General features: G+C 39.2%; 5 protein-coding genes across 10 annotated transcripts; 2 read left to right on the top strand and 3 right to left on the bottom strand.

Moving 5' to 3' along the window:
* LOC18792762 (BEL1-like homeodomain protein 11) lies at positions 88–3563 on the bottom strand. Of its 2 annotated transcripts, none has more exons than XM_007222972.2 (5): positions 2511–3563; positions 1237–2355; positions 786–1165; positions 624–684; positions 88–521 (listed from the first exon to the last, which is right to left on the bottom strand). In XM_007222972.2, the coding sequence occupies exons 2-5, from the start codon at positions 2035–2037 to the stop codon at positions 366–368; spliced, it is 1398 nt and encodes a 465-aa protein (XP_007223034.1). In that variant the 5' UTR covers positions 2038–2355; positions 2511–3563; the 3' UTR covers positions 88–365. The 2 variants fall into 2 exon arrangements, with proteins under 2 accessions (XP_007223034.1, XP_020424621.1); XM_020569032.1 differs by having other exon boundaries at positions 2880–3563.
* Positions 4133–7459, bottom strand: LOC18790054 (BEL1-like homeodomain protein 3). Of its 3 annotated transcripts, none has more exons than XM_020554611.1 (5): positions 7123–7459; positions 5805–6819; positions 5333–5709; positions 5168–5228; positions 4133–5012 (listed from the first exon to the last, which is right to left on the bottom strand). In XM_020554611.1, the coding sequence occupies exons 2-5, from the start codon at positions 6699–6701 to the stop codon at positions 4530–4532; spliced, it is 1818 nt and encodes a 605-aa protein (XP_020410200.1). In that variant the 5' UTR covers positions 6702–6819; positions 7123–7459; the 3' UTR covers positions 4133–4529. The 3 variants fall into 3 exon arrangements, with proteins under 3 accessions (XP_020410200.1, XP_007226414.2, XP_020410201.1); XM_007226352.2 differs by having other exon boundaries at positions 5805–6751; XM_020554612.1 differs by lacking the exon at positions 7123–7459 and adding an exon at positions 6871–7071 and having other exon boundaries at positions 5805–6751.
* Positions 10426–13072, top strand: LOC18788189 (probable ubiquitin-conjugating enzyme E2 18). Its single transcript, XM_007223563.2, has 6 exons — positions 10426–10632; positions 10745–10848; positions 10943–11045; positions 11309–11372; positions 12686–12774; positions 12865–13072. Exons 1-6 carry the CDS (start codon positions 10603–10605, stop codon positions 12958–12960), a joined length of 486 nt encoding a protein of 161 aa, XP_007223625.1. The 5' UTR covers positions 10426–10602; the 3' UTR covers positions 12961–13072.
* Positions 13174–16959, top strand: LOC18793762 (ribosomal RNA small subunit methyltransferase I). 3 transcript variants are annotated; one of them, XM_020568274.1, is made up of 9 exons: positions 13174–13786; positions 13945–14012; positions 14098–14194; positions 14288–14416; positions 14681–14789; positions 14897–15041; positions 15201–15243; positions 16066–16239; positions 16697–16959. In XM_020568274.1, the coding sequence occupies exons 1-9, from the start codon at positions 13565–13567 to the stop codon at positions 16823–16825; spliced, it is 1116 nt and encodes a 371-aa protein (XP_020423863.1). In that variant the 5' UTR covers positions 13174–13564; the 3' UTR covers positions 16826–16959. The 3 variants fall into 3 exon arrangements, with proteins under 3 accessions (XP_020423863.1, XP_020423858.1, XP_020423853.1); XM_020568269.1 differs by lacking the exon at positions 16697–16959 and adding an exon at positions 16463–16690; XM_020568264.1 differs by lacking the exon at positions 16697–16959 and adding an exon at positions 16460–16690.
* Positions 17227–22671, bottom strand: LOC18793759 (cytokinin dehydrogenase 5). The gene is made up of 5 exons (XM_007221727.2): positions 20969–22671; positions 20438–20565; positions 19817–20092; positions 18732–18994; positions 17227–17702 (listed from the first exon to the last, which is right to left on the bottom strand). The coding sequence occupies exons 1-5, from the start codon at positions 21567–21569 to the stop codon at positions 17342–17344; spliced, it is 1629 nt and encodes a 542-aa protein (XP_007221789.1). The 5' UTR covers positions 21570–22671; the 3' UTR covers positions 17227–17341.

Raw genomic sequence — 22671 nt, 5'->3', positions numbered from 1 at the left:
AAAAATAAATCACTTTTCGCTGTGTTCTATTAATACCGCAACTGTGAAATACAACACACAATCAATTGTTGATTAAGTTGATGAAAATTGGAAAGGAAAAAAAACAGTAGTTATAAGAATACTAAAAGAGATGACATAACAGTAGAGCAAGGACTGAAGGCCCAGATCTTGAATAACCCTCGTAGCACTAGCATCAACATTACAAATGGTAGACTTGAAATCCTTTACAACATTGCAAATGGTGGACTTGAAATCCTTTACAACATTGCATAAAATCTAAACTTCCACTGATGATTTTCAACATCAACCTCAAGATGTGAAATGCATTACTGCAAGCCATATCCAGTTGAACATCTTTTACCCCATCAATCCTCTGTGTGATCTGTGTTACCTTCACCGGTCATGGAGCCACCGGCAAAAGAGTTCGAATCCTCCGAAGACTCCCCAAACTCTTCTTTGTACATTTCTTCTATCATAGGTTTCCAGAGCCGAACTCGCGCATTTATGAACCAATTTGAAACCTGAAGCAGACACAACATTGGCATCACATGGGTAGACCAAGTTATAAATGAGCTGCTCAATTTGAAATCAATTGGGACATAGATAAAACTGTTGGGGATTACTTGGTTCTTTGACAAGCCTGTTTGTGATGCCAACAGAAGCTTCTCAGAGTCATTTGGATAACTGTATGATCAGAACCACAAGTAAATAGGCAATGTTCAGAGCCACATTTAATTAATTTGGATTAATCACAATCAAGGGCTAATTGGTTTCGGATTGCTTACGGGTGGAGGAAGTGTTCAAAAAGCCAAGTGCGAAGAATTGCCACGGAGGTCTCTGGCAGGCCTCGAATTGGTCTGAAAGCTTGGCGTTGGCTCTGGAAAATGCCAAGCTGTTGAAGAGACATTCTTTTGTGTCTGCACTCTCTGTCAAACAAGTTAAGTTGTGATAGTCCCGAACTGATTTTCGGTACGTCTTGCAACAGCTTTCGTTTTTCGGCATAGATATGGGAAACTATAGCATCTCTTAAGCTGCAAAAATGCCTGGACATGGCCTTGAGTGCCAGAGCTGTGTAAGACTTGGCTGCTCCTTCACCTACTACCATCTCAAATGATGACATCACTTCTTCCATTTGATGGTAGTACTTCTCACATCTGTCCTCAACCTGAAAACAGCAAGGAAATTATTAAACAAAATAGTCCCAAGATTAAAAGTAAACATCAAGATTGTATGTACCTGTTCCAACAAGGTGATAAGGTTTGCAAGTCTAGCTTGCAATTCATGCTTATCAGCGGACATGAGCCCATTGCAGCACAACTCTGCTTTCAGTTCAGAAGAAAACCCCATAGCACCTCTCCGGCCTTCACCATATAACTTTCCAACATGTTTTTCATTGCTGATGTCAACTTGTTTTCCACCAACATTAACAATCTCATCTAAGAGGGACTGAGCTGGTTTTAGATATCTTGAATTCCCAATAACATCCGCTAAAGATTCTGTTCCATATGAAGTGGAACAAGATCGACTTAGCGAGTTTGAAGACGAAGCAAGCGCACTGCCTATGAAACAATACTCATCGCTTACATGTTCAACTCCTGGATTGCAAGCTTCCCCTGATTCTTCTCCAATGATAAAGTGATTGTGGCTCATGAGGTCTGAATTCATAGACCTCTGCCTATATTGGACAGATGGAACAAGCATGTGGGAACCAAGGGACAGTGAGAGCCTCTGTGCTTGGTTCTCCGTTGCTGCTCTAGGAAGATCCATCAGATGCCTTGTTTGGTTGTTCATATCTGAGTCCTCTGCACCTGTGGGAGCTTGAACAAGGGCCACTGATCTGGACATTCTCTCCCCAAGAGAATGAAGGCTGGGCAGGACACCAAGAGACTGAGGGAATGTGTTTCTATTCCGAAAAGAAGACTCATAAGCATCAAGGTGTTGGCTTTCCAAATGGTTTTGGGCAGCAATGGAGTCTGAGATAATGAATTGGTGAAAGATACTTGAAGCTGGATTTGGGGGTGAGTCTTGTGAAACCATTATAAAGTTAAAAACTATAACAATAGCAAAATGCCTATGTCAAGTGATGAAGTAATAAAAGTATAACTGACCAGGAAATCTATGACACTGAGAATCTGATAATAGCCATTTCGAAAGCAGAAAATCAATATGAAGTAGTAAAGCATACAGTGCCAAAACAATGAATCACAATGCCATATTTAGTGGCTTTTCAAAGCCATGAATGAACATGATATCTGAGAAGCTAAAGTTGGGGTTTGCTGCATGTGTGGTAAATGCTTGACCAGCCCAGATAAAAGTAGTTGTGTCATAAAGTAGAAGGCCATCTCAAGATGAAACCTGCAGCATTGAAGAAGAAATCTTTAGTTAAAGGGACTGAAACCATGAAGACTTAAAACAAAAATCCTACATTATTAGGCATGAGTTGGATAGGTACATCATCAATGAATTAAAGACTTGAAAGAAATCACATTTGACAGAAAGAATCTCCTTACATGGGACAGAAGAAAATCCAACTTGGTGTAAGTAAATCTGAGTATTTAAGCTGTACGTGGTAAGCTACGATGACCCATTATAAATTCAATTGATGATCAACACAAGAGAGAGAGAGAGAGAGAGAGAGTGTGTGTGTATATGTGTGTGTGTGATGTTCAATTGCCAAAAGCATAAACAAGGTGGAAGCCTAAAAGTAGAGACCAGAAGAGATGAAAACAACTAAACTTTGCCACTAATTCCAACCTCTGATTGGCAGAGATGAAGAATTAACAAAGTTCAAGAGAGTGGGAGAAAAACCTAGCAAGGCTAAAATGAGTCTTCAATGAAGAAGCAAAGAGCAAGCACCAATCTGTGATTTCAAAGCATACCTTCAAATTTAATGCAGAAATGATTCTCTCTCTCTCTCTCTCTCTCTCTCTCTCTCTCTCTCTTCACTATGTCTCTGTTAACAGGCCTAAATCTAAGCAGCAGAAAGCTATAAGCCTAAAACATAGACTTCTGCTAGTTCCTTAAAGAAGCCCAGTTAATTGGCCAAGTAAAAACGAGAAAATGACAAGAGAAGATGGTCCCAATTTCCCTGGCTATAATACAACAACCAAAAGCATCAAAGCCTCCAGCTTTACTGTCTGCAGTCACATTTCTTTGGGAGACTCAAAAGTACTTTCAGCTCTCTCTAAACAGTGTATGTCTCTCTCTCTCTCTCTCTCTCTCTCTCTCTCTCTCTCTCTCTCTCTCTCTCTCTCTGGTTTGGCTTTTGGCTTTGGCTTTGGCAGCACAACAGCCCTCAGCATGTTAAATTGTTCTGTTCACTGCTGGGTTGGGTTGCTCTCTTAGTCTGTAAAAAGGAGGAGAAAAAGTGGGCTGTCTTTTACACACTCCCAGTTCTAGGATTGTCAGCTTGTGAGCCTCTAAGCATATGGAAATATCTAACTTTTTCCTGTTATGTGTCGTAATCATACATAGAGATGTTGAAAGGACACTGATTTCACAATCTTTCAACCACAACACCAAAAAAAAATTGAATGGAAAATAAAGATGGGTTCTTTTCTTTCTTGTGCTTAAGGTTAAGAGTGAGAGAGAGACTAAAAAAAAGATATGGTATGATGTTTTGGTCATTATTATTAATTGAGGGGAGTTGAGGGTGAGGTTTGGTTTGGTGTGCTGATGAGACTAATTCTTGTTTTCTGGGTGTATCTTACTATTTTGGGCTGGTCCGATCGGATGCTTTAAGTAATGATTGCCATCTTTGTTCCTTTGGCCTCCTCCAGTTGTCACTCTCTGATTCTTCTTTGTTTCTTTGTTAATGTAATAGGGACCCTTTAGGCTTAGGCCCCACCACCCCATAGATTAAAGGTGTCTCTCTCTCTGCCTGTATCTGCAAACTCTGAACCCATCCCAGCAAATTTCAAATCGAAAGTTTCCGCCACAATTCTCCCCGTGATTATATTGCTTTGGGATAACCACCACCCTCCATTCCAATTCCAAAATTAAAGACTAAAAAGAAAAAGGAAAAACCAGTTATGATTTGAGCACATAAAAAGTCCATCAGAAAATTCGAATGCTTGGATGATGGATCACTTATGGACCTTTTTTTTTTCTCAAGGAAGAGGAAAAGGTCATGTTAGGAAAAATCAGGAAATTCTTGTATCACACTTATTTCCAAATGAGAGATTATACATTTGATGCTGTTCAAGTTCCTTATTCAATGAATGCACAAGATATTGCTTCATCGTTTCTTTACAAAGCTACTTTACAAATATGCCTAAGGCTCTTCCACCAACCAATCTCTTTTATTTTACAAGTTGGTATTATACACGCATCTACATCTACAATCCCCCATGCTAGCAGCAGTTTCCATCTCTTTCAACTATCAGCAAGCGAATTGGGCACAGCCAAAGCAACAAAACAAGCATTCTGTTTTTGCCTTTTTTTTTTTTTCTTCAACGACCCTTTTCTTGAAAGAGACCACTTACCACCCAAAAAGTTGTTGGAGGCACCAATTCTCTCGGACTGCAAAATCATGTAACAGGTGGGTATCGCCAAACCTGTATTAACTGTTGCTGCTCTGGATCCTCATAATGACAATCCAAAGAAGCTGCTGCGTCGTCATGAACTCTTACATGGGATACAGTAGATGAAGGAAATCCATCATGTTCTTCACAATGCCGCAAATTCAATGCAAGTGACACCTCATTGCTGCCGACTGCAAATTGATCCAACCCCGACATGTCATATGTGGCAACAGCATTATGGTTGAGACTGTGACCAGACTTCTGCACTTGCCCTGGTTCATTACTATCAGCAGTTGCAGATTTCATGCTTTCCTGCAACTCCTCTTTCCTGTCCTCAGATGCTGAGAATTCAGCTCTTGCTTCTTCCTTTAGCACATTTTCTGGTGAAGATTTCGAATCCATGTCCAAATCACCGAATTCTTCTTTGTACATCTCCTCAATCATGGGCTTCCAAAGACGTACCCTTGCATTGATAAACCAGTTGGCAACCTGATAATGAACAATATTAGTAATGACACTGCAAAAAAACACAAGGATCCATATGGCCTCGGACATTTGGTGATGAAATATTTTGAATTAAGCTAAAAACTTCAAATGATTAAGAGAAATTACAAGGAGTATAAGAATTTGATGAGTTATCTTACCTGGTTTCTGGTTAACCCTGTCTGCCTTGCTAGCATAACTTTTTCTGAATCCTTTGGGTAACTGGAGGGACACCAAAAACCACGAAAGAATCAGTGAACCAAAGTTCTTAAGAAACTGACGAGTATAATTTTCAATCAAAGGGGAAATGGTGTTCAGGTACATACGGAAGAAGGAAATGCTCAAACAGCCAAGCACGAAGGATTGCAACAGAGCTCTCCGGAAGTCCTCTTTGAGGCCTCCAAGCATGCTGCATTCCGCCAAGCTGCTGAAATGCCCTCTGCTGTCTGAGCTGCTGGTCCACGTAGCGAAGGCGGGGTATTACTCCTCCTTGACCATCTGATGAAGAATCTTGCTCTCCCAGTCTTTTCCGTGTCACTTGAATTTGGCCTTTGATTGCATCACGCAAACTGCGGAAGTGACGGGAAATTGCTTGGAGAGCAAGTGCAGTGTATGGTCCAGCAGCCCCGTTCCCAGCCACCTTGTCAAAATATGACACCACAACTTGCATTTGCTGGTAATATTGTTTATATCTTCTATCTACCTACAAGAAAAGAAAAGAAAAAGTCATATCAATTGATGAAATAAGAACAAAGAACAAATATTTAACAAAAATGTTTTGGAATTGGGATTATTTACCTCATCCAACATGGACAAAAGTTTGGTCTTCTTGTTCTGCAAATCCTGTCGTTCTGCTGGTGATAGCTCCAGAGTAGAGATGGTACTTGATTCACTAGGATCCGATGACCTTGGTAAATGTTGATCATTCCCGTCAGTCTCTTTGGAACCATCTAATCCAATCCGCTTAGAGTTTTGATGCTTGTTCAATCGAGACTGCTTCAGCGCCTTTCGGACATTTACCACTTCATCAAGCAACTGTTGTGCTGCCTTGAGGTACTTGGAGCTTAACATAGTGCTAGCGGAACCTAATGAGTCATACAAGTATGTTTCGGAATGCATTTCTTTGGATCCCACTGAGCACATAGGATTGTACAAACTCTGTGTTTTGACAGTCTCATGGCCACCACCTCCATAGAAGCCAGATGTCAAGCTTTCAAAGTTCTTAAACTCTTCACTTTGATTGTACTCATCACCTTTACAGTAAATTTCCCCCTTCCCTAGCATTGGAGAGGTGCACAAAACCGAAGAGAGACTTGGATTTGGATACTGGTACTGAAATGAAGGCAGAGAAACAGCAGGGGGAATTTGTGTGGAGGCAAGGCTAAGAGATAACCCATGATCCTGAATATTATGTTTACCAATCAAAGAATCCCCAGTAACACAATCTCGGGCTTGATCACTTGTGGGTGGAATAAACATCATTTCATTCCTGCCACCATCAGAATCAGCATATTTGTGAGGAGAGAAAGAGCCGCCGGACAAGACTTCAGAGTAGGATCCAGCAGCATATGAAGCTTGATTCAGATACATCATCATGTTGGCGGGGGGTTCAGGATAAGAAGCAAGTTTCTCATCCCCTGCATAGGAGGGGTTCAATAAGTTTTGGTTGCTTAAATTTTGGAAATATGTAGCCATAGCTTGGTTGGTTGGTTCCTCTGTCTCCAAAGTCAAAGCCTTGAGTTAACCTGCGACGAAATCCAAATTACCAGTCTTGCTCAGAAACAAATTACCCTTGTAGATCAATCACAGATTCCTAACATAAAAAATAAGAAACTCATCAAAAAGAAAGCCTAACCAAAATTACCAAAAGCAAAACCAGCAAAATGAAAAGGAACCACAGAGTGATCAAACTAGAACAGAAGCCAAATTTAACCCAAATATCAAAATCTTCTTCTTCTTCTTCTTCTTTTTCTCCGGATCATCAGAAGTATGTAGTGAACATGTTAACACAGGAAATTAATATCAAGCACTCAAATTCCATTCCATTCCATCACAAAGAAGAATAGTAACATAATTAATTAAAATGAAAGCAGCAGGGGAGCTTCGTGAAGTGTACCTGAAAGGTGTGGACTGGGAATGAATTGTGAAGCAAAAACAAATGGGGAAGCTTTAGATGGATAGAAGAGAAAAGAAACTGAGGCAAAGTCCTCCACCTCCTCGTCCTCCCTCCCGAACTGGAGACAAACACCAATCCCGAGAGATTGAGATATAATAATTCCCAAACAAGACCAACCTCCTTATCATTGGAACAGCGGCACCTACTTCTTCAGGAGAATATTATTATATTATGATTATTCATAATTTAATAATGGAAAGAATGGGGAATATCAACACCAACTTGAATATTTTATTCCCCCATTAAAATATTATGAGTTTTTTTAATTGTAAATAAAAAAAATTAGTTTGGCCATATGTATACGCTAACAAGCCAGACAGAAGAGAAAGTTCCTGAAGAAGACAGGCGTGGTAGACCTGGACTATGACTAGAAGAGGTGACGGGCGTGGGTGGTGGTGGTGGTGGTGGGTGTTTGCTTAAGACGGTTCAAATCAAACGTTATTACGCTAACGGCTAACCAGTAACCACCAGTGGGTGAGTTAAGTGAGTCGTTTCAATTGTTGTTTGTTGTTGCTGTATTTTATTTATTTATTTTTTAAAATTTTAATTTATTATATTGTTTGGATAATTAAGGGGTTGGGGATTTGGGCTTTGGGCTTTTGGGCTTTGGGAAATGTATTCTATTATTGGTATGTTATTTATTAGCTGCACTACGTAGTCTGCTAATAGGCTAAAGTTGTGGAAAACGTGGAAGTTGCAAACTCGCGTGTCTAGTTTATTTGAAGCCTCGTGGTACATAGCTTGGTTGTCTTGTCGGAAGATGGATGTACAGTCCGTTAACTCTAACGACGGGTTAGACTTAAAAGATTACACCCTAATTTTAACGTTACGGGCTTATGAATTTACTCTGTGCTTCTTTTTCTTTTTCTGGTAAATAATAGGGTTGGGCACGATAAGGTTTAGTTTGTGTTTTCCCTTGAATGGAAATCGAAACTGAAACTTACACACAATCTGATTTGGTTCGATTTTCATAAAAAATGTCTAAAAGAACCAAATCAAACTAGACCTATACAGTTTTGATTCAGTTCGATCGGTTTTCGGTTTGAAAAAATAAAAATATGAAGAAGTGAAAAAGAGAAAAATATGAAGAAGAGAGAGAGACGAAAACACAACAAGCATGGTTATAGTTCACTGAAAAGAAAAATAAGTTAGACTAGAATTAGGCATATATTAAAACTAGTGGCAGATCCAAAATTGTTACTTCATGGAGTCAAAATGAAAAAGTTCATAATTTTTTTTAGTGCCTAAGCTGTTAGGTGTTGTGTTGATCAGAACATCAAATTGATGGTTATGGTGCTATGTATTTCTACTTATATAATAAATGCTTGAAATCATCATTTTCATCTTGCTTTGCTTGTGTTGGTTTTAACAGTTTGTGCATTCTTTTCATTCCTATTCTATACGATCTGATCTTAAGTATATTGTGATTTTTGTGCAATTCATTCTAAGTGGTAAATTGAATTTGAACCTCTAGTATACTTGCTCCCTGACTAAATCATAATATGGAGATTGGCAAAGTTTGTGTGCTAGAGGAGATGGGGGATGAGGGTTTGGGGGGAGATTGGGTTTAGGGTTTAGGGTAGCATTTTATGACATCGTTTTGCCCATACTATTTTGAAAAAAAAATGAAAAAAATAAAGAGACAAGATGCGCTGCGCATCTCCTTCTTCTTCTCTAGACTTCCATCAAGCAGCTAGTGGGCAACTCCATGGGGGCTCAGCCCCACCAAACAAATACCTTCAAGGCAACTTTAATGGCTGCCATGGGGTCGTCTGACCTCCATTGACCCCATACCGTCACTGATTGGAACTAAGGTATTTGGATATTCATTGGAGTTACTAATGTGTTTTGAATATTAATTAGGCTTATTGATTTTGGATATATATGAATAAGTAAACTTAACATAACTGGTTTGGTTTGGTTTAGATTGATTTTTCCAAGGCAATAATCAGTGATCCAAAGCGGTACGGTTCCTTTTTTTAAGCATGTGTTGACTTTTTTTGTCAACACAAATTATTTTTTTTCAAATGCCCACCCTAGCAAATAATTGTCTTTTATTGCAAAATGATCCACCAATAGGCAATATCTTTCTTCTTTTTTGGGTATGAAGATCCATCCACCAATTTCTCCACTATATGAACATTGTAATTATACATAATAAATGCCGCCATCAAAGAAAATAACAGAAAGTATGGGATTTTATTTTGAACTGAGTTAATTGAAATTAAGACCTTTCCATAAACCAAAATACACATCAACACACAGGTAGAGGGTTGGTTGTAGCTATAATCAATTGTATTATTGATCCTCTTGTTATAACTATGGTTTCGTTGAATGAAATTCTATTTATTTCCATTATAAAAGAAAATAAAATTAAACTCATCATATTAGAATTCCTACAACTCTCACTTTGAATATGCAATGTTTAAATTATTAGGAGACTTTGGAAAAGACCAAATGAGAGAGAAATTTTTTAAAAGAAGTCAAAATAGACAAAATTGCCCTTATTTTTTTTGGATTTCCTAAAGAATCATTTATATTTGCATGTTTTTGTTTTGAAAGTTGAGAGGTTTTTCTGTATTTTTTGAAAAAACTTTGGCTTTTTTCAAAAGTGAAAATTTTTTTGTGACTAAAACCTAAATTTACTTAAATGATTTTAGTATAAAGGATGTCAAATGAAATAAGAGGATCAAACTTCGATATTGAACCGTAGACCAAAGTTTCCACCATAATGCCATATTACTACACCAAATCCATCAATCTATTCTATCAACAACAAAAAATCACCAAACTATTATTTAGTTTAAGACTCAACATATTTCTAAGACTTCATTACCCAATGTTAATGATTATATTCCTTAACAAATAAACTAGATATTATAAAGTTTATTATTCAATCATGAGTTATTATATGATTAGACAACTCGACTGCGGAGAATTTGAGATATCAAAAATTTAGGAAGAAATTCACTACTCTTATTTTTTTTTGGAGAATATATTTGGTACAGGGAAGAAACTATAAAATAATTAAAAACGACCGCAACGACTTGCACTTAAAAAACAAGAGCAACGACCACGCGGATTACGAAATCACATATGTCCGTGGCAAAATATGAAAGCTCGAAAAGCTTCTAGTGCAGTGGGTCCCAGAGAGAGATTTTTGATGAGATTGCCGATGCTCGCGCGCGTGATTAATTGTGTACTTTTTTTGAGTAAAATATAATCTAAGTATAGTCTAGACGATTCCGAGGGAGGGACAAGTAAAAACACGATTAATTCTTAATCCTAAGTTGACTAATCATATACTTGTATAAGTACTTTTCCTGAAAATTTCGAGGGACTTGAGAGAGCAAAGCAAAGCAAAGTATTTCCGACGCTGCCGTCGACCTCTCTCTTTCGCGCTCGCTTGCTTAGGAAGCCATGACCAGCTCCTCTGCCGCTTCACGCAAGGTTCTTCTACTTCTCTCTCGTATTTTACAGTTGAAATATATTTATGGTTGTACATGTAGCCCCAATTTGTTTTCTTTTGCTTTCTTTTTTAAAATAAATTTTTGGTGCTTAGGCTTTAAGCAAGATCGCCTGCAATCGGCTCCAGAAAGAGCTTGTGGAGTGGCAGGTCAATCCCCCGGCCGGTTTTAAACACAAAGTCACTGATAATCTTCAGAGGTTCCACTTTCAATTACTTTAGTGTAGTTTTAATTAATTTTTCTTACGATTAATTTTCTGATGTTTGTTATTTCCTTTGAATTTTTGTGTGAAGATGGGTCATCGAAGTCAACGGAGCCCCAGGAACTCTTTACGCCAATGAAACATATCAGCTCCAAGTTGATTTTCCCGAGCATTATCCTATGGAAGCACCACAGGTCCAAAATAATTTCCGAATTTAGATTTTTTTATTGTCTTCATGGTGTTTTAAATCTTCTGTCTTGATTGTTGTAGAGTTGTAGATGTGTTATGGTTTCAAACAATTGAAGAAAACAGAACCATACGCAAATGTAGATGCTTGGTATAAACATTCCCCGAGTATTCTCTACAACCAAGCAATCACAGGAGGACATTTATATTTGAATTATTATCTTAATTGATTGTGATTTATAGGTTTGATATTATCGTTTTGGTATTCCAGGTGATTTTTATCCCTCCAGCTCCTCTGCATCCCCACATTTATAGCAATGGCCATATCTGTCTAGGTACTGTTTTTGTCTTTGAACTCTGTTTTTACTATTTCCCACACTATCTTTAGTTTTCAATAAATGCACCTGTATGGAGCTAATGTATTGGTGTTAATTCTTATCTTCTTTTTTTGCTGAAGATGGAAAATTAGATTTCTATGCCATTCAAGTCTTGCTTTTGACTTACGTGATTGGTAGTTTAATTCTATCAATATGATGACTAGTTGTTAAGTTGTTTGGCTGTTACATCATAATGTTTACTTACAAATTAGGAAACTTATACAATAAGTTTAATTGGAGTCTATTGAATTTGCAGACCATGCAAGTTTGGCCTTGGAGAGTATCCTTCTCTGTTCACCTAAGCTTGAGGCAAACTAATTGTGTCTGCATTTGTTTTGATCCTAGCACTGTTTAGAATGTTCCATTAACTTTTGGAGAAGACGAGCCAATGAAGGTCAACCGTTACCTGAAAGAATATATCTGGATTAAAATTTGAGAAGCCGGGTAATATTGTTTTGTTGGCTCACACGCCCAATCGTCTGGTGCCTACTGTAGTGAATACATCAGATGTTGGGGCATTCATCTTGGGTTGGAGATTGTCAAATTCGGAATGGGCCTGGTTAGAAACTTGACGAAAAAAATGAACTGGAAGTCATGTCTAGTAGTGAGGTAGAAGGCATATAGCTTTTATTATTGAATCACAGCAAATATTATAACCATACCATACTGTGAATTTAAGAACAAAGGACCGGAATTCTTAAGAAATTTTGACGAATAGATTATAATTTATAGTGGAGCCTCAATTTTAAGAAACCACTCCTTTTTTGGTTACTTTATGAGGCAACAGTAGTGAGTCCAATGGCATGATTACTCACAGTTAAAGTTGTGGGGCTGTGGTCATTGGATAGAATCCTCTATGGTGTTGTGAGTCACTCTGCATTGCTCATGTTCGCATCTAACCTTGTTATTGCAGTTATGAGCTTTTACAGTTCAGGCTACTATTGTTCCCTCTAGGTGTAAAGTTTGGTGTTTCAGGCACTAGACCTTTTCTTTGTTTTGTTGCTTGAAAAGATGAGATAAGAAAAAAGGGGATTATCTTGTGCTTTTTGCAATCCTTGGTTCCCTTTGGAATGTGAGGCTAAGGTGAACATAGTTCCCTTGCCTTCGCAAGCAATGACAACTTCTTGTTTCTAATTTATTGTTGTCTTTTACATGCTTCTGCAATGCGATACTTAATTTTCTGGTACTTGGTGGTTATTATGCTCTACTGCGAGATAGGGTGAGCAGCTTCGCTAGATGTGTTGGTTAATGGTTTTTGTTTTCATTTGCAGATATTCTATATGATTCATGGTCTCCAGCCATGACTGCTAGTTCCATCTGTATCAGCATTCTCTCCATGTTATCGAGTTCCACTGTGAAGGTTTGTTTCAATATGTTGAATTCAAGCTTTTGATGATTATTGGGTAGAATGAACTCATGACCATCATTCGTGCAATTTATCATTGTGCAGCAACGCCCAGCAGATAATGATCGTTACGTGAAGAACTGCAGGAATGGCAGATCTCCCAAGGAGACGAGATGGTGGTTCCATGATGATAAAGTGTAATGACATAACAAATATTTATCAACTATGTATAAAAAGAAAAAAAGAAGGTTTTTGATTTGGAATACTATTTAATCAATGTTATTGTTGAAAGAGAGGGGAACCCCTTTACATATCCGGCTTCCTATGCATATTGCATAGAATACATATATCCAGTGAGGTGGGTATCCAATCAGATTGCATAATGCAACATCTCTGGATACAAGCAGATTGCATAATCCAATCAGCTTCCATATATTTGCGTTTGGTTCAATCATGTTCTTCATTTGGTACAACCAGGAAAAAGGAGGGAGGGGGCTAATGGTTGTAGTAACAATAAGATTACTGAAAAGGGTTAAATCAATTGGCAAGGCAGGTCCGAAATAAAATCCCAATTAAACAACATAATTCAACAAAAAGAAATAAAAAAATATACCAATTTATCCCCAGAACCGCGGGTTGAGCTAGCGCCTTCTGCGTACGCGAGCCTAATATTTGCGTCTTTATAATCGGTACAAAATATCCCAAAAGGGTAACTTGAGCCGTGTTTTGTTTTCCCTCCACTAAAACACTAGTGTTAGAGGTTTTTATTTTGGTCTGAAGTGTGAGAGGTTTATAGAGGGAACAAATGCTATCGCGACGACTTCCTTCTACGGCGGTTTCTTTCTCATGGCGGCGGTCCAGACTCCCGAACTTGGTCCCCACTCAGACGGTGCAGATGGTTCAGACATCTCTCGAGTCACTCTCCGTTTGCCCTAATAAAGTTTGCATGATTGCCTTCTGTTATTCCACCAGTCCTCAAATATCCGCCGACTTGACCGACTCAATCCCCCAACCGCCGTCAAAACAAGTAACCCTACTTTCCCTTCAATTTCATTTTTACTCTCGTTGCTTGCTGAGAATCCAATCGTTATTTTTCATTTTTTGTTGACGAAAATGAATTATTTTGCTTCTTATTATTATTTTAATTATCTTTGAATCAAACATTGTGTTTTGATTCAATTGCAGGGTCCTCTTCAACCCGGTCTGTATCTAGTTGGAACTCCAATTGGAAACCTCGAAGATATCACTCTACGGTGCTCGCTCAATTTATACATAGAATTAGAAACCAGGTTTTTCGTTTTTTTTTATATTTATTTTATGCGATTTTCCCCAATGCAGAGCCCTCCGAGTCTTAAAATCAGCTCATGTAATACTTTCAGAAGATACAAGGCATTCGGGAAAGCTGCTCCACCATTACAATATTAAAACTCCCCTTGTAAGTCAATACGGAATTTTATTTTTTCCTTTGGGTTTCTAGTTTGGTTGCCTTTTGGTTTTAGTCATTTTAATTTATGCTTTTAGATTACAGCTGAGCTATCACAAATTCAATGAAACCCAAAGGGAACAAACTGTGTTGAAGAGGCTGAAGGAAGGTGAAATTGTGGCGCTCATAAGTGACGCTGGGATGCCAGGCATCAGTGATCCTGGCACCGAATTGGTGAGGATCCCCTCCCCCCCTTGTTCACTATTTTGCTTTATTTTTCGAGCAAGCAATATATCGTTTGTCAGCTCAAATTGGTTTATATTAAGTGGTTTAGTCAATTGTGAGATGACTTCGAGTAGTTCAGCATGTCATTGTGGATATGGTATCTACAGAGGATATAAGGTGATAACCAAACCAGCACTGCATTGGAGGTTTCCACATTCCGTATATTATGAAGAGTGGAATTGGTGTGTGTATTAATATCAAGTCTTCGTGCAGGCAAAGCTATGTGTGCATGAAAACATCCCTGTTATTCCTATACCTGGGCCGTCCGCTTTTGTTGCTGCCCTTTCTGCCTCTGGCCTATCCACTGATGAGTTTACGTTTGGTAAGTAAGTTTGTCATGCTGCTTGAAGTTCTTCTTGTTGGCTGTGGACTGTGGAGCGAGGAGTATCGGGATTAATAGAACCCTGTACTAATTGTATACTTCTGCAGTTGGATTTCTCCCTAAACATGCTGGATCTAGAAGAGAGAGGCTGATGGTTTCAGCAAATGAGGCGACGACACAAATATTCTATGTGCCTCCCCACAAGCTTCGTCAGTTTCTTGAAGAGGCTTCTTCACTTTTTGGTGTTACAAGGTAAATATCTCTTTCCTTCCCAACTCATTGGTAATAATGTTTTATTATTGTTTATTTTTGTGAGTTGAAATATGCACTATTGGATTGATGTCCGTTTACTGATCCAGTGGTTTTACAAATAAATCACCGGGTGACTTTTTACTTATAATTGTGATGCAGACAATGTGTCATAGCTCGTGAAATTACAAAAGTTCATGAAGAGGTAGGGTTTTTAAGATTTATTTTCTTCCTGTTATGTTGCTTTGATGGGCTTGTGAGAATCTTGACTGCTTACCAGCTTATCAACTATATAAACAGTATTTTACTTGGTGCATTTTTTTTATGCGAACCTCATGGCATTAGATATTTAAAATCCTGTTGTTATGTTGTTCATTAACAAACGAAAAATTGAACTACCATGTTCTCAAGTAGTATTTGAGTCTTCTTTTTGGTGATATAATTTCTAGAGTTGTTGACATAAATCTTAGACTAGTGACTGGTAATATGTGCCAGGCCATTGCTATTATGCTAGTATAAAATTGGCGCTCAAAAGTTATCTTTCTTGTCTTGGGGCTACTGTTCAGGCTCTGCAATTGGGTTCCTTTATGTGGTGGATTATAGCCACAGTTTCTAATTCCTTTTGGGCTGTGCGTTGCTTGTCTGACATTTTAGACACAAACCGACCTCACCTCACTAGTGCTTGAGCAATGTGATTCAATCCTCTTGGACCCCAGATCCCATTGGGAATAACTAATAAATCAATTGGGGCACCTTATATGAGTGTACTTCATTTTCATATATATTTGGAGCATTGCTTTGTCTTTCTATTAATTTAAAATGCAATGATATGGTCTCATCAAAAAGAAAAAAATTCAAAGATATGGAGAATCTAGATTGTGAATTCAGTGAATTATTATCTTGATGGTTCAATTCGTCTATTTTTAAATGCTAGCATGTTTTTTCACAAACAAAATTACTATTCCGTTAATTTCATGTTGCGATTTTGACTTATTATATGATGTCCCAAATTTTGATGCCTCATCAGTTTTGGCGGGGTACATTGGGAGAAGCTGAAGAAGTGTTTTCTACTCGGACACCAAGAGGTGAAATTACAGTGTTAGTTGAAAGAAAGGAAAATTCTCCGGTTGAAACACCATCAGAGTCTCAGCTTGAGGATGAGTTAAGAGATTTGATTTCCAATGGGCATAGCCTTTCTACGGTAACAACTTCTTTTCGAGTATATCGCATGTTATTTTTTTTCACAAGAGCGTGTATATCCAAGGCTTCTTGCATATTCATTTTACTAGTGGTTGAAATGCACTTTCCATATTTTACAAAATCATTAAGGAGATCTCTTCTACTGTTTACAATATAACATCATAGTGGAACATTTCATTGAGGAAAATTCGCAATGGCATCTTGTGATGGATTTGATGCAGCAGATGGATCTCATTATGGAGGTCTTGGTTGGGGCAGTACCACATCACACTCGTACAACCATTCTCACAAGAAAAGGATGTCTTTCTTGTGAGAGTGGTCGTGGGATAACGTGGCTGGACCGCGTCACTCAAGACTCTCCTCTTCGTGACCACCTTTAAGCCCTATGTTTAGTCATTTTCTGCTGTCTCTCTTGATCATGAACGTTGGGGTGTTTGACAACTCTTATGTACGTATAGGCTGTCAAATTAGTGGCTGATGGCACATCAGTGAGAAAGAAAACGATATATTCAATCGCATTGAGAAAATTTGGGAAGCAACTTGGTTCAGAGAGTCATGAAGATCCATGCAAGCGACAGCTGGAGTGACCTTAGATGTTACTGGTGGACGTGGACCAGAGAATAAAGTGCTTATATTATGCGAACTGATTTTTGTTTCTTAATATGTGATGAAAATATTTACGTGAGTGTTTTAATAGACTAAATTTACAATGCCGTAGTTCATATTACCGACCATTCTAAAAAGGGTAAGATAGTAAATTGCCAAATCGTGAAGGAAGTGTGTTCGAAGAAGTTGAGGACAAAAAACGTTAAGACCCCAGGGGCAAAAACCAGGACACGCGGTGTCGGGAACTCGGGATCACGGGCGCTGCATACAACAACATGACATATGCAGATCACGGTAATGGAACCCACCGTTCCACCTTCTAGCCCTCACCGAACAACTCCTGAACCTCACCACACCCTAAAACTAATAACAACCGCGCTCGTTTGATTATCAAAAATATTTCATCTTCCTGCCAGTAGTGTATGTACAAAGAGCTTAGAACTATGCTATCCCTAAAACTTATCGATTATGTGCGGTTTTCTACGTTTTTGTGGTCATCAAGAAATTGACAACAATTTATCACCACCGTGATTAGAAATTGGAACGGAAGAGGATGGGCTAAAAATACGTTGGCCAGTGGCTAAAATGCGCCGGGGGTCGAAATCCATCTTCCTCTGGTAAAATTGGCCCCACTTATCTCCAAAGTGGTCCATCCACTCCTCCTGTGTAGTGTAGTGGGGAAGGTACTGTTTCACCTTGATGCCTGCATCATCACAGAATTTGAGGATCTGACGGTTCTGATTGGTCAGGTGCTCCAAGGTGTGGGTCTCATCGCCAGTATCCAAGGCGGATCTTAGCAATGCCACTAGGTAAAAGATGTCCTCATCGGGTGTCACCACCGAACTCCTCTGGTCCCACCTACACAGAATCAAAACCACATAAACGCCAGTGAGCAAAACATGTTTTGGAATTTGGATTGGATCTGCAAGATGTGTGTAGCGTGGCACTGTGCAAAATGGATGCGTATTTGGTTGTTTGGATTTGATCATCAGCAAGACCCACTCCACCATTGTGGACAGTGGAGGAGGGTGACGGGTCGTTCCATGTCCACGTCATTAAAACTGTAACCTTGCGTAGAGCTTATGTGAGTCATTGTCCGTGGATGCAATTGAATCCTCATAACATATTGAATGATATACAGTCATTTGCGTGCGTAGACGACTGATGCTAACATAATTATCATAAACTTATGTAGATTATGTTAACATGTACTGTAGTAGTAACGACTATGTTTCTGGAGCTAGCATGTAAACGACATGGATGACATCCCATCAGTGGATCTACTGACACCAGAAACTTTCCAGTTGGTTGATCTTCACCGTCGCCTTTATTGGCTTTTCCACCCAACCCCAAAAAAAAAAACCCAGATAAGTAGTGTTTGTGCGTGTGGTCCTGGACCAAGTCCAAGTGTTTTGGCTGCCTAACTATGGACTTTACCTCTGCATCATATCATCCATCTTAAGACCAAAAGCCATAGTCCATCCGTAGACAGATTGACAACCATTCACATCTTGTCATGTGAATGATGAGGACTTCCTTGAAAAAGAAGGTTTATTAAATTACGCATATATCCAAGATTATGAGTAATGGTGAAGACGATGGATGTGGTGTTAAAATTTGTCTCCTAAATCTGACCCGAAATATATGAATACAAAAGCATATATGTTCTTCAAGTTCCAAACCCTTCATTATTAACAAAGGTCTGTCATAAAAGATTCTATTTGTCTTTATGGAAAATTTACCATAAATGCTGCTTAGAGATAGGCTCAACAAATAAAAGGCAACAACGTTTTATTCTTGTTAAAATAATGGATGTAATATCAACAGCTATCTATCGTTATGTTTGCAGTCATGCATGCATGCAATGAAAACAGCATAAATACTTACTTGTCTTTGTTCATGGGGTAAATGAGGATGGGCCCGCTTGTCTTATTGCCCAAAATACCCTTGAACACCCCCTTATCGAAGTCAGAAATCCTTGATTTGGGGACAAAAAGGTTGAGCCATGGGTGAGGCACGTCCCACAAACTCTTGGACCGGAGCTTCAGCTCGGCCTTGTGGACCCGGTCCAGAAAATCCACGTAAGGAAGATCCGTTGTGAAGACCGACGTGGGTACAAAATCCAATTTTTTTAACAAACCCTCTATTTCCTGCGTGAAAAACAAAACCCCCAACTCACAATTTTAAATTATTTGGAGTTAAAAAAATACAATCAAAGTAGAGTACAGAAAGAAAGCTGCTACCAAACCAAAGTGTTGCTTTTGTCAGGATAAGTTCCATTCAAGAGGAATAATTTGGTGAGTTGGGCGGCTTATTAGATTTAGTAATATACAATTAGAAGCAATTTTGAAAAAAAGCTTGTATTGAATCTTAGGTTTGAATAAGATAATAGATCGCAGATCTTCCATGTTTTCTTGTTAATTACATTTTGGGCTAATCATATAATCTAGGTTTATAATATTATTGATCGATCAATCTAGCTTCAAAAACCTTGCTCTCTTATTGGTTTCAATACGTGTACAATGATAGATAGCCACTTTAATTAATTAGTCTTTAAAGTCTGAGATTACCAACCAACTGTTGAATTGTTGCTCCAGCGAGCTATCTCTTTATTCTAATATTATATATATATATATATATATATGTACGTTTTCTTTCTCGAAGCTGGTGTTGCTTTAGCATGCTGCATGCACGACGCCATCACTTATTTATAATATTTATTTACCACTCTTTCGTATTTCTCTAGGTTTTTATACCCAAAAAAAAAAAAAAAATACTTTAATATTTTTAGTGGGTTGGGTTGGGTTGGTGTATATTCGTAGAAATTATACATAACTTGCATGCCTGAAATTACGACTATATGTATTTATATGTTGGTTGGACTAATGAGGCCTATGGATTGATTGCTAGCTAATTGAAGACTAATCACCAACCACCTAATTAATAAAACTATAACGTATACAAATTAATACCTGGTCAATTGTATCAGCGGTTGATTCATGGTAGTTTTTGGTAATCTCCAAGCAATATAAAACACCCCCTTGAGAATTAATAGAGGTGATTTTGACGGGGTTGCTAGGAGAGAAGAAAGACGACCTCCAATTGTTGATGAGGCCTTCATCTACAATCACGAAACCCTCGACATAATCGAACTTGTGGGTGGAGGGTTGCCCATGCAGAGAGATGAGGAATTCCTGATCTTTGGTAAAAGCCGAAAAGTTGGAATACAGTACTCGGATCCACCTCACCTGTTTGACAATGGCAGCAAATAAAGCAATAATAAAAACAAAAAAACAAAAGGGAATAGAGAAAGAGACCATGTTAGTTAAAGAAGCAAAGAGGACACGTCAACAACATTGCCAGCTATAGAATACAATGGGCTCAAAAAGCTCCAATTCATGGACCCATATTCGATCCCTTCGAAACCCCCTTAGGTAGGTCAAGCTCATCATACCTTGCTTTTTAGGACTTGTTTTTGTCCCACCATGGGAAGGTGGAACCCAACCAAAACCCATTTCTATTGAAACAACTAATTATAATAATATGAGAGGGAAGAGGGAAGAGGGAAGAGAGAGAGAGAGAGAGAGAGATACCCTTTGGGGGGCAGGTTCGAGAGCAATTCTAGCCCTAGTGATGATTCCAAATTGCCCTAGCCCACCAAGAACAGCGTGGAACAGCTCTGAGTTTTTCTCTTCTGAACATGTCAATAGCTCGCCCCTGCCTGTTTAACAAACAGTTAGGTCATTCCAATAATCATATGCTAGCTAGCTACAGAAGAGATTGATTTGCCATTGATCATATACATAAAGACAAGCACTTCAATTGGCAGCAACGGCAACAAACTTAATAATGTCATGATGAGAATATATATTGTTAGATCGATTGGTTGGTGATATATATAACAAACCAGGCCATGTGACGGGTATACTTAATTAATATGCTAATGCTACACACACAAGAGATTAACTACCTTTCTCTCTATTACGTCCACGCTCATATCAGTAAAACAAACAATATTTAAACTTTGTAATATACACCATGCAAACACTTATAAATAAATTAGGGGAAATTAGAAAGAAAGGCAAACAAAAACAAAACAAGAGTGATATGATTAAATTTGGAACCTGTAACAACGTCGAGCTCATCAACACTGCTAATCTGAGGGCCATGATTGAACGCTTGGCCGCTGATACCCGCGTTGGAGAGGGTTCCTCCGACCGACAAGTACAAGTAGTCCGTCCACGACTTTGGTGCGAGTCCATATTCCAGCGTGCTCCTCAGCACATCTATCCACAGCTCCCCACCCCAGGCGTCCACGTACATACCCTTCTCCGAAACCCGACCCGACCCACTTCTTACCCGACTCATAACTCTTCCTGATGATCCGCCGCCGTTCATTTCAATGACGACCCCATTGTTGGTCTGAGCCTGTCCGTTGATGGAGTGCCCGTGGCCCCTCGCCGAGACCGTGAATCCGTGAGCCGAAGAGTAAGCGGCTCGCACGAGTCTGGCCACGTCTTGGGCAGAGCCCGGGTGCAGAACTGCCAGGGGCTCGGCTCGGGTCATCAAGCCGAAGTCCTTGGAGGCGGTGTCGACGTCGGAGGGGTCGACGCTGAGTTGACCGTCAACAACAAGCCGGAGAAGCTCCGTGGGGTCCACGGTTAATCCAACAGTAACAATCAATCTGCAGATGGCGAATGTAATTAAAAGAAGCCTAGTCGCCATATTTATGATTGATTCTTGATGTTCTTGTTCTTGTTCTTTTTTGTGGATGGATGGTTGAAGATGATGAATGATTATAAGGTAATAATAGGCTACATAATGGCGGTTAAAAGGGGTGAAGGATAAGAAAAGTGCGCACACCGGCGGAGAGAAGTGGGTGGCGGTGGTATAGCTATATATAGCCAGAGAGTGAGAGGGAGTGATGATAACGTGCGTATACGTAGTGTTAGAAAAAGAAGGAAGAAAAAGAAATTGTGGGGGAAATTAGGGAAGAGGGAACAAAATCTTTGTGGCAGGAGGAGGAGGAGGAGGGAGGAGAGGTGTGGGGAGTCGTGGAGACAACGTAAGGCTGATTTCGCTTTAAAGATTTTGTACGCAACATGCACAGATTCTCTGCTGCGGTGCTGCGCTATAACTCCTCCTTTTCTTCTTTTTTTCTTGCCTTTTCTCTTTCAACTTGATTTCTTCACGTTACTTTACAATACAAGTAAGTACACACATATATATACAAGTGTTGAGGTGAGATGAGATGAGATTGAAGGTAACAAGGAATTCAGATATATTCTCTCTCTCTCTCCAGAAATTGGCCAAGGCAAACAACAGATGATTTACAGATATAGAGAGAGATAGAGTAATTTTTCTGAGGGAGTCAGTCTGATTATGGATACGAGTGTTGTGTCTAGACTAGGATATAACATGCAGGTCCTCAATTTAAAGCAGAGGAGAGGACTGATGGGGTCCTGGGACACGTGGATGTTCACGTGCGAGGGGCGAGAAACACGTGTTAGGCAGAAGGAAAATAGAGGGTAGGGTAAGAAAAGAGTTTTGATGAGATGACCCATTACCATTACGACGCATTACCCACTCCTCTCTCCCCTGCTTTGAGGAACACACACAGAGACAGAGGAAAGAAAGATAGAGAAGAGGAGGAAGAGGATATCATCATCAGAAGAGGTCGGGATGTGGGGCCCACATGTGGATACGGAGGATCTGTGTGGGGACCCGAGCAAGAGAAGCTTCACGTGGGTGCAGACCCCTGCGACGATGTTCCTTCCTTTGAGCTTATTATGCAATGCAATGGCGATTTAATTATCAGTGCTTGTTC

The sequence above is a fragment of the Prunus persica genome, chromosome G1 (assembly GCF_000346465.2).
Source record: "Prunus persica cultivar Lovell chromosome G1, Prunus_persica_NCBIv2, whole genome shotgun sequence".
In the NCBI taxonomy this organism is placed as follows: Eukaryota; Viridiplantae; Streptophyta; class Magnoliopsida; order Rosales; family Rosaceae; genus Prunus; species Prunus persica.
This window is presented reverse-complemented; position numbering and strand designations above follow the sequence as displayed.

Bases quoted from the DNA above. Each gene is read 5' to 3' on its own strand.
- LOC18792762 (XM_007222972.2), bottom strand. From the start codon at position 2,037: ATGGTTTCACAAGACTCACCCCCAAATCCAGCTTCAAGTATCTTTCAC. The intron at 1,166-1,236 runs GTACATACAATC...TGCTGTTTTCAG, and splicing joins TTATCACCTTGTTGGAACAG to GTTGAGGACAGATGTGAGAA. The intron at 685-785 runs GTAAGCAATCCG...CTGATCATACAG, and splicing joins TTTGAACACTTCCTCCACCC to TTATCCAAATGACTCTGAGA.
- LOC18790054 (XM_020554611.1), bottom strand. From the start codon at position 6,701: ATGGCTACATATTTCCAAAATTTAAGCAACCAAAACTTATTGAACCCC. The intron at 5,710-5,804 runs GTAAATAATCCC...CTTTTCTTGTAG, and splicing joins TTTTGTCCATGTTGGATGAG to GTAGATAGAAGATATAAACA. The intron at 5,013-5,167 runs GTAAGATAACTC...GTTCATTATCAG, and splicing joins CAGGGTTAACCAGAAACCAG to GTTGCCAACTGGTTTATCAA.
- LOC18788189 (XM_007223563.2), top strand. From the start codon at position 10,603: ATGACCAGCTCCTCTGCCGCTTCACGCAAG. The intron at 10,849-10,942 runs GTTCCACTTTCA...TTTTGTGTGAAG, and splicing joins GTCACTGATAATCTTCAGAG to ATGGGTCATCGAAGTCAACG. The intron at 12,775-12,864 runs GTTTGTTTCAAT...ATCATTGTGCAG, and splicing joins TATCGAGTTCCACTGTGAAG to CAACGCCCAGCAGATAATGA.
- LOC18793762 (XM_020568264.1), top strand. From the start codon at position 13,565: ATGCTATCGCGACGACTTCCTTCTACGGCGGTTTCTTTCTCATGGCGG. The intron at 14,013-14,097 runs GTGCTCGCTCAA...TCCCCAATGCAG, and splicing joins CTCGAAGATATCACTCTACG to AGCCCTCCGAGTCTTAAAAT. The intron at 14,195-14,287 runs GTAAGTCAATAC...TTTAGATTACAG, and splicing joins ACAATATTAAAACTCCCCTT to CTGAGCTATCACAAATTCAA.
- LOC18793759 (XM_007221727.2), bottom strand. From the start codon at position 21,569: ATGGCGACTAGGCTTCTTTTAATTACATTCGCCATCTGCAGATTGATT. The intron at 20,093-20,437 runs GTATCTCTCTCT...ATTGTCAAACAG, and splicing joins TCGAACCTGCCCCCCAAAGG to GTGAGGTGGATCCGAGTACT. The intron at 17,703-18,731 runs GTAAGTATTTAT...GATTCTGTGTAG, and splicing joins TACCCCATGAACAAAGACAA to GTGGGACCAGAGGAGTTCGG.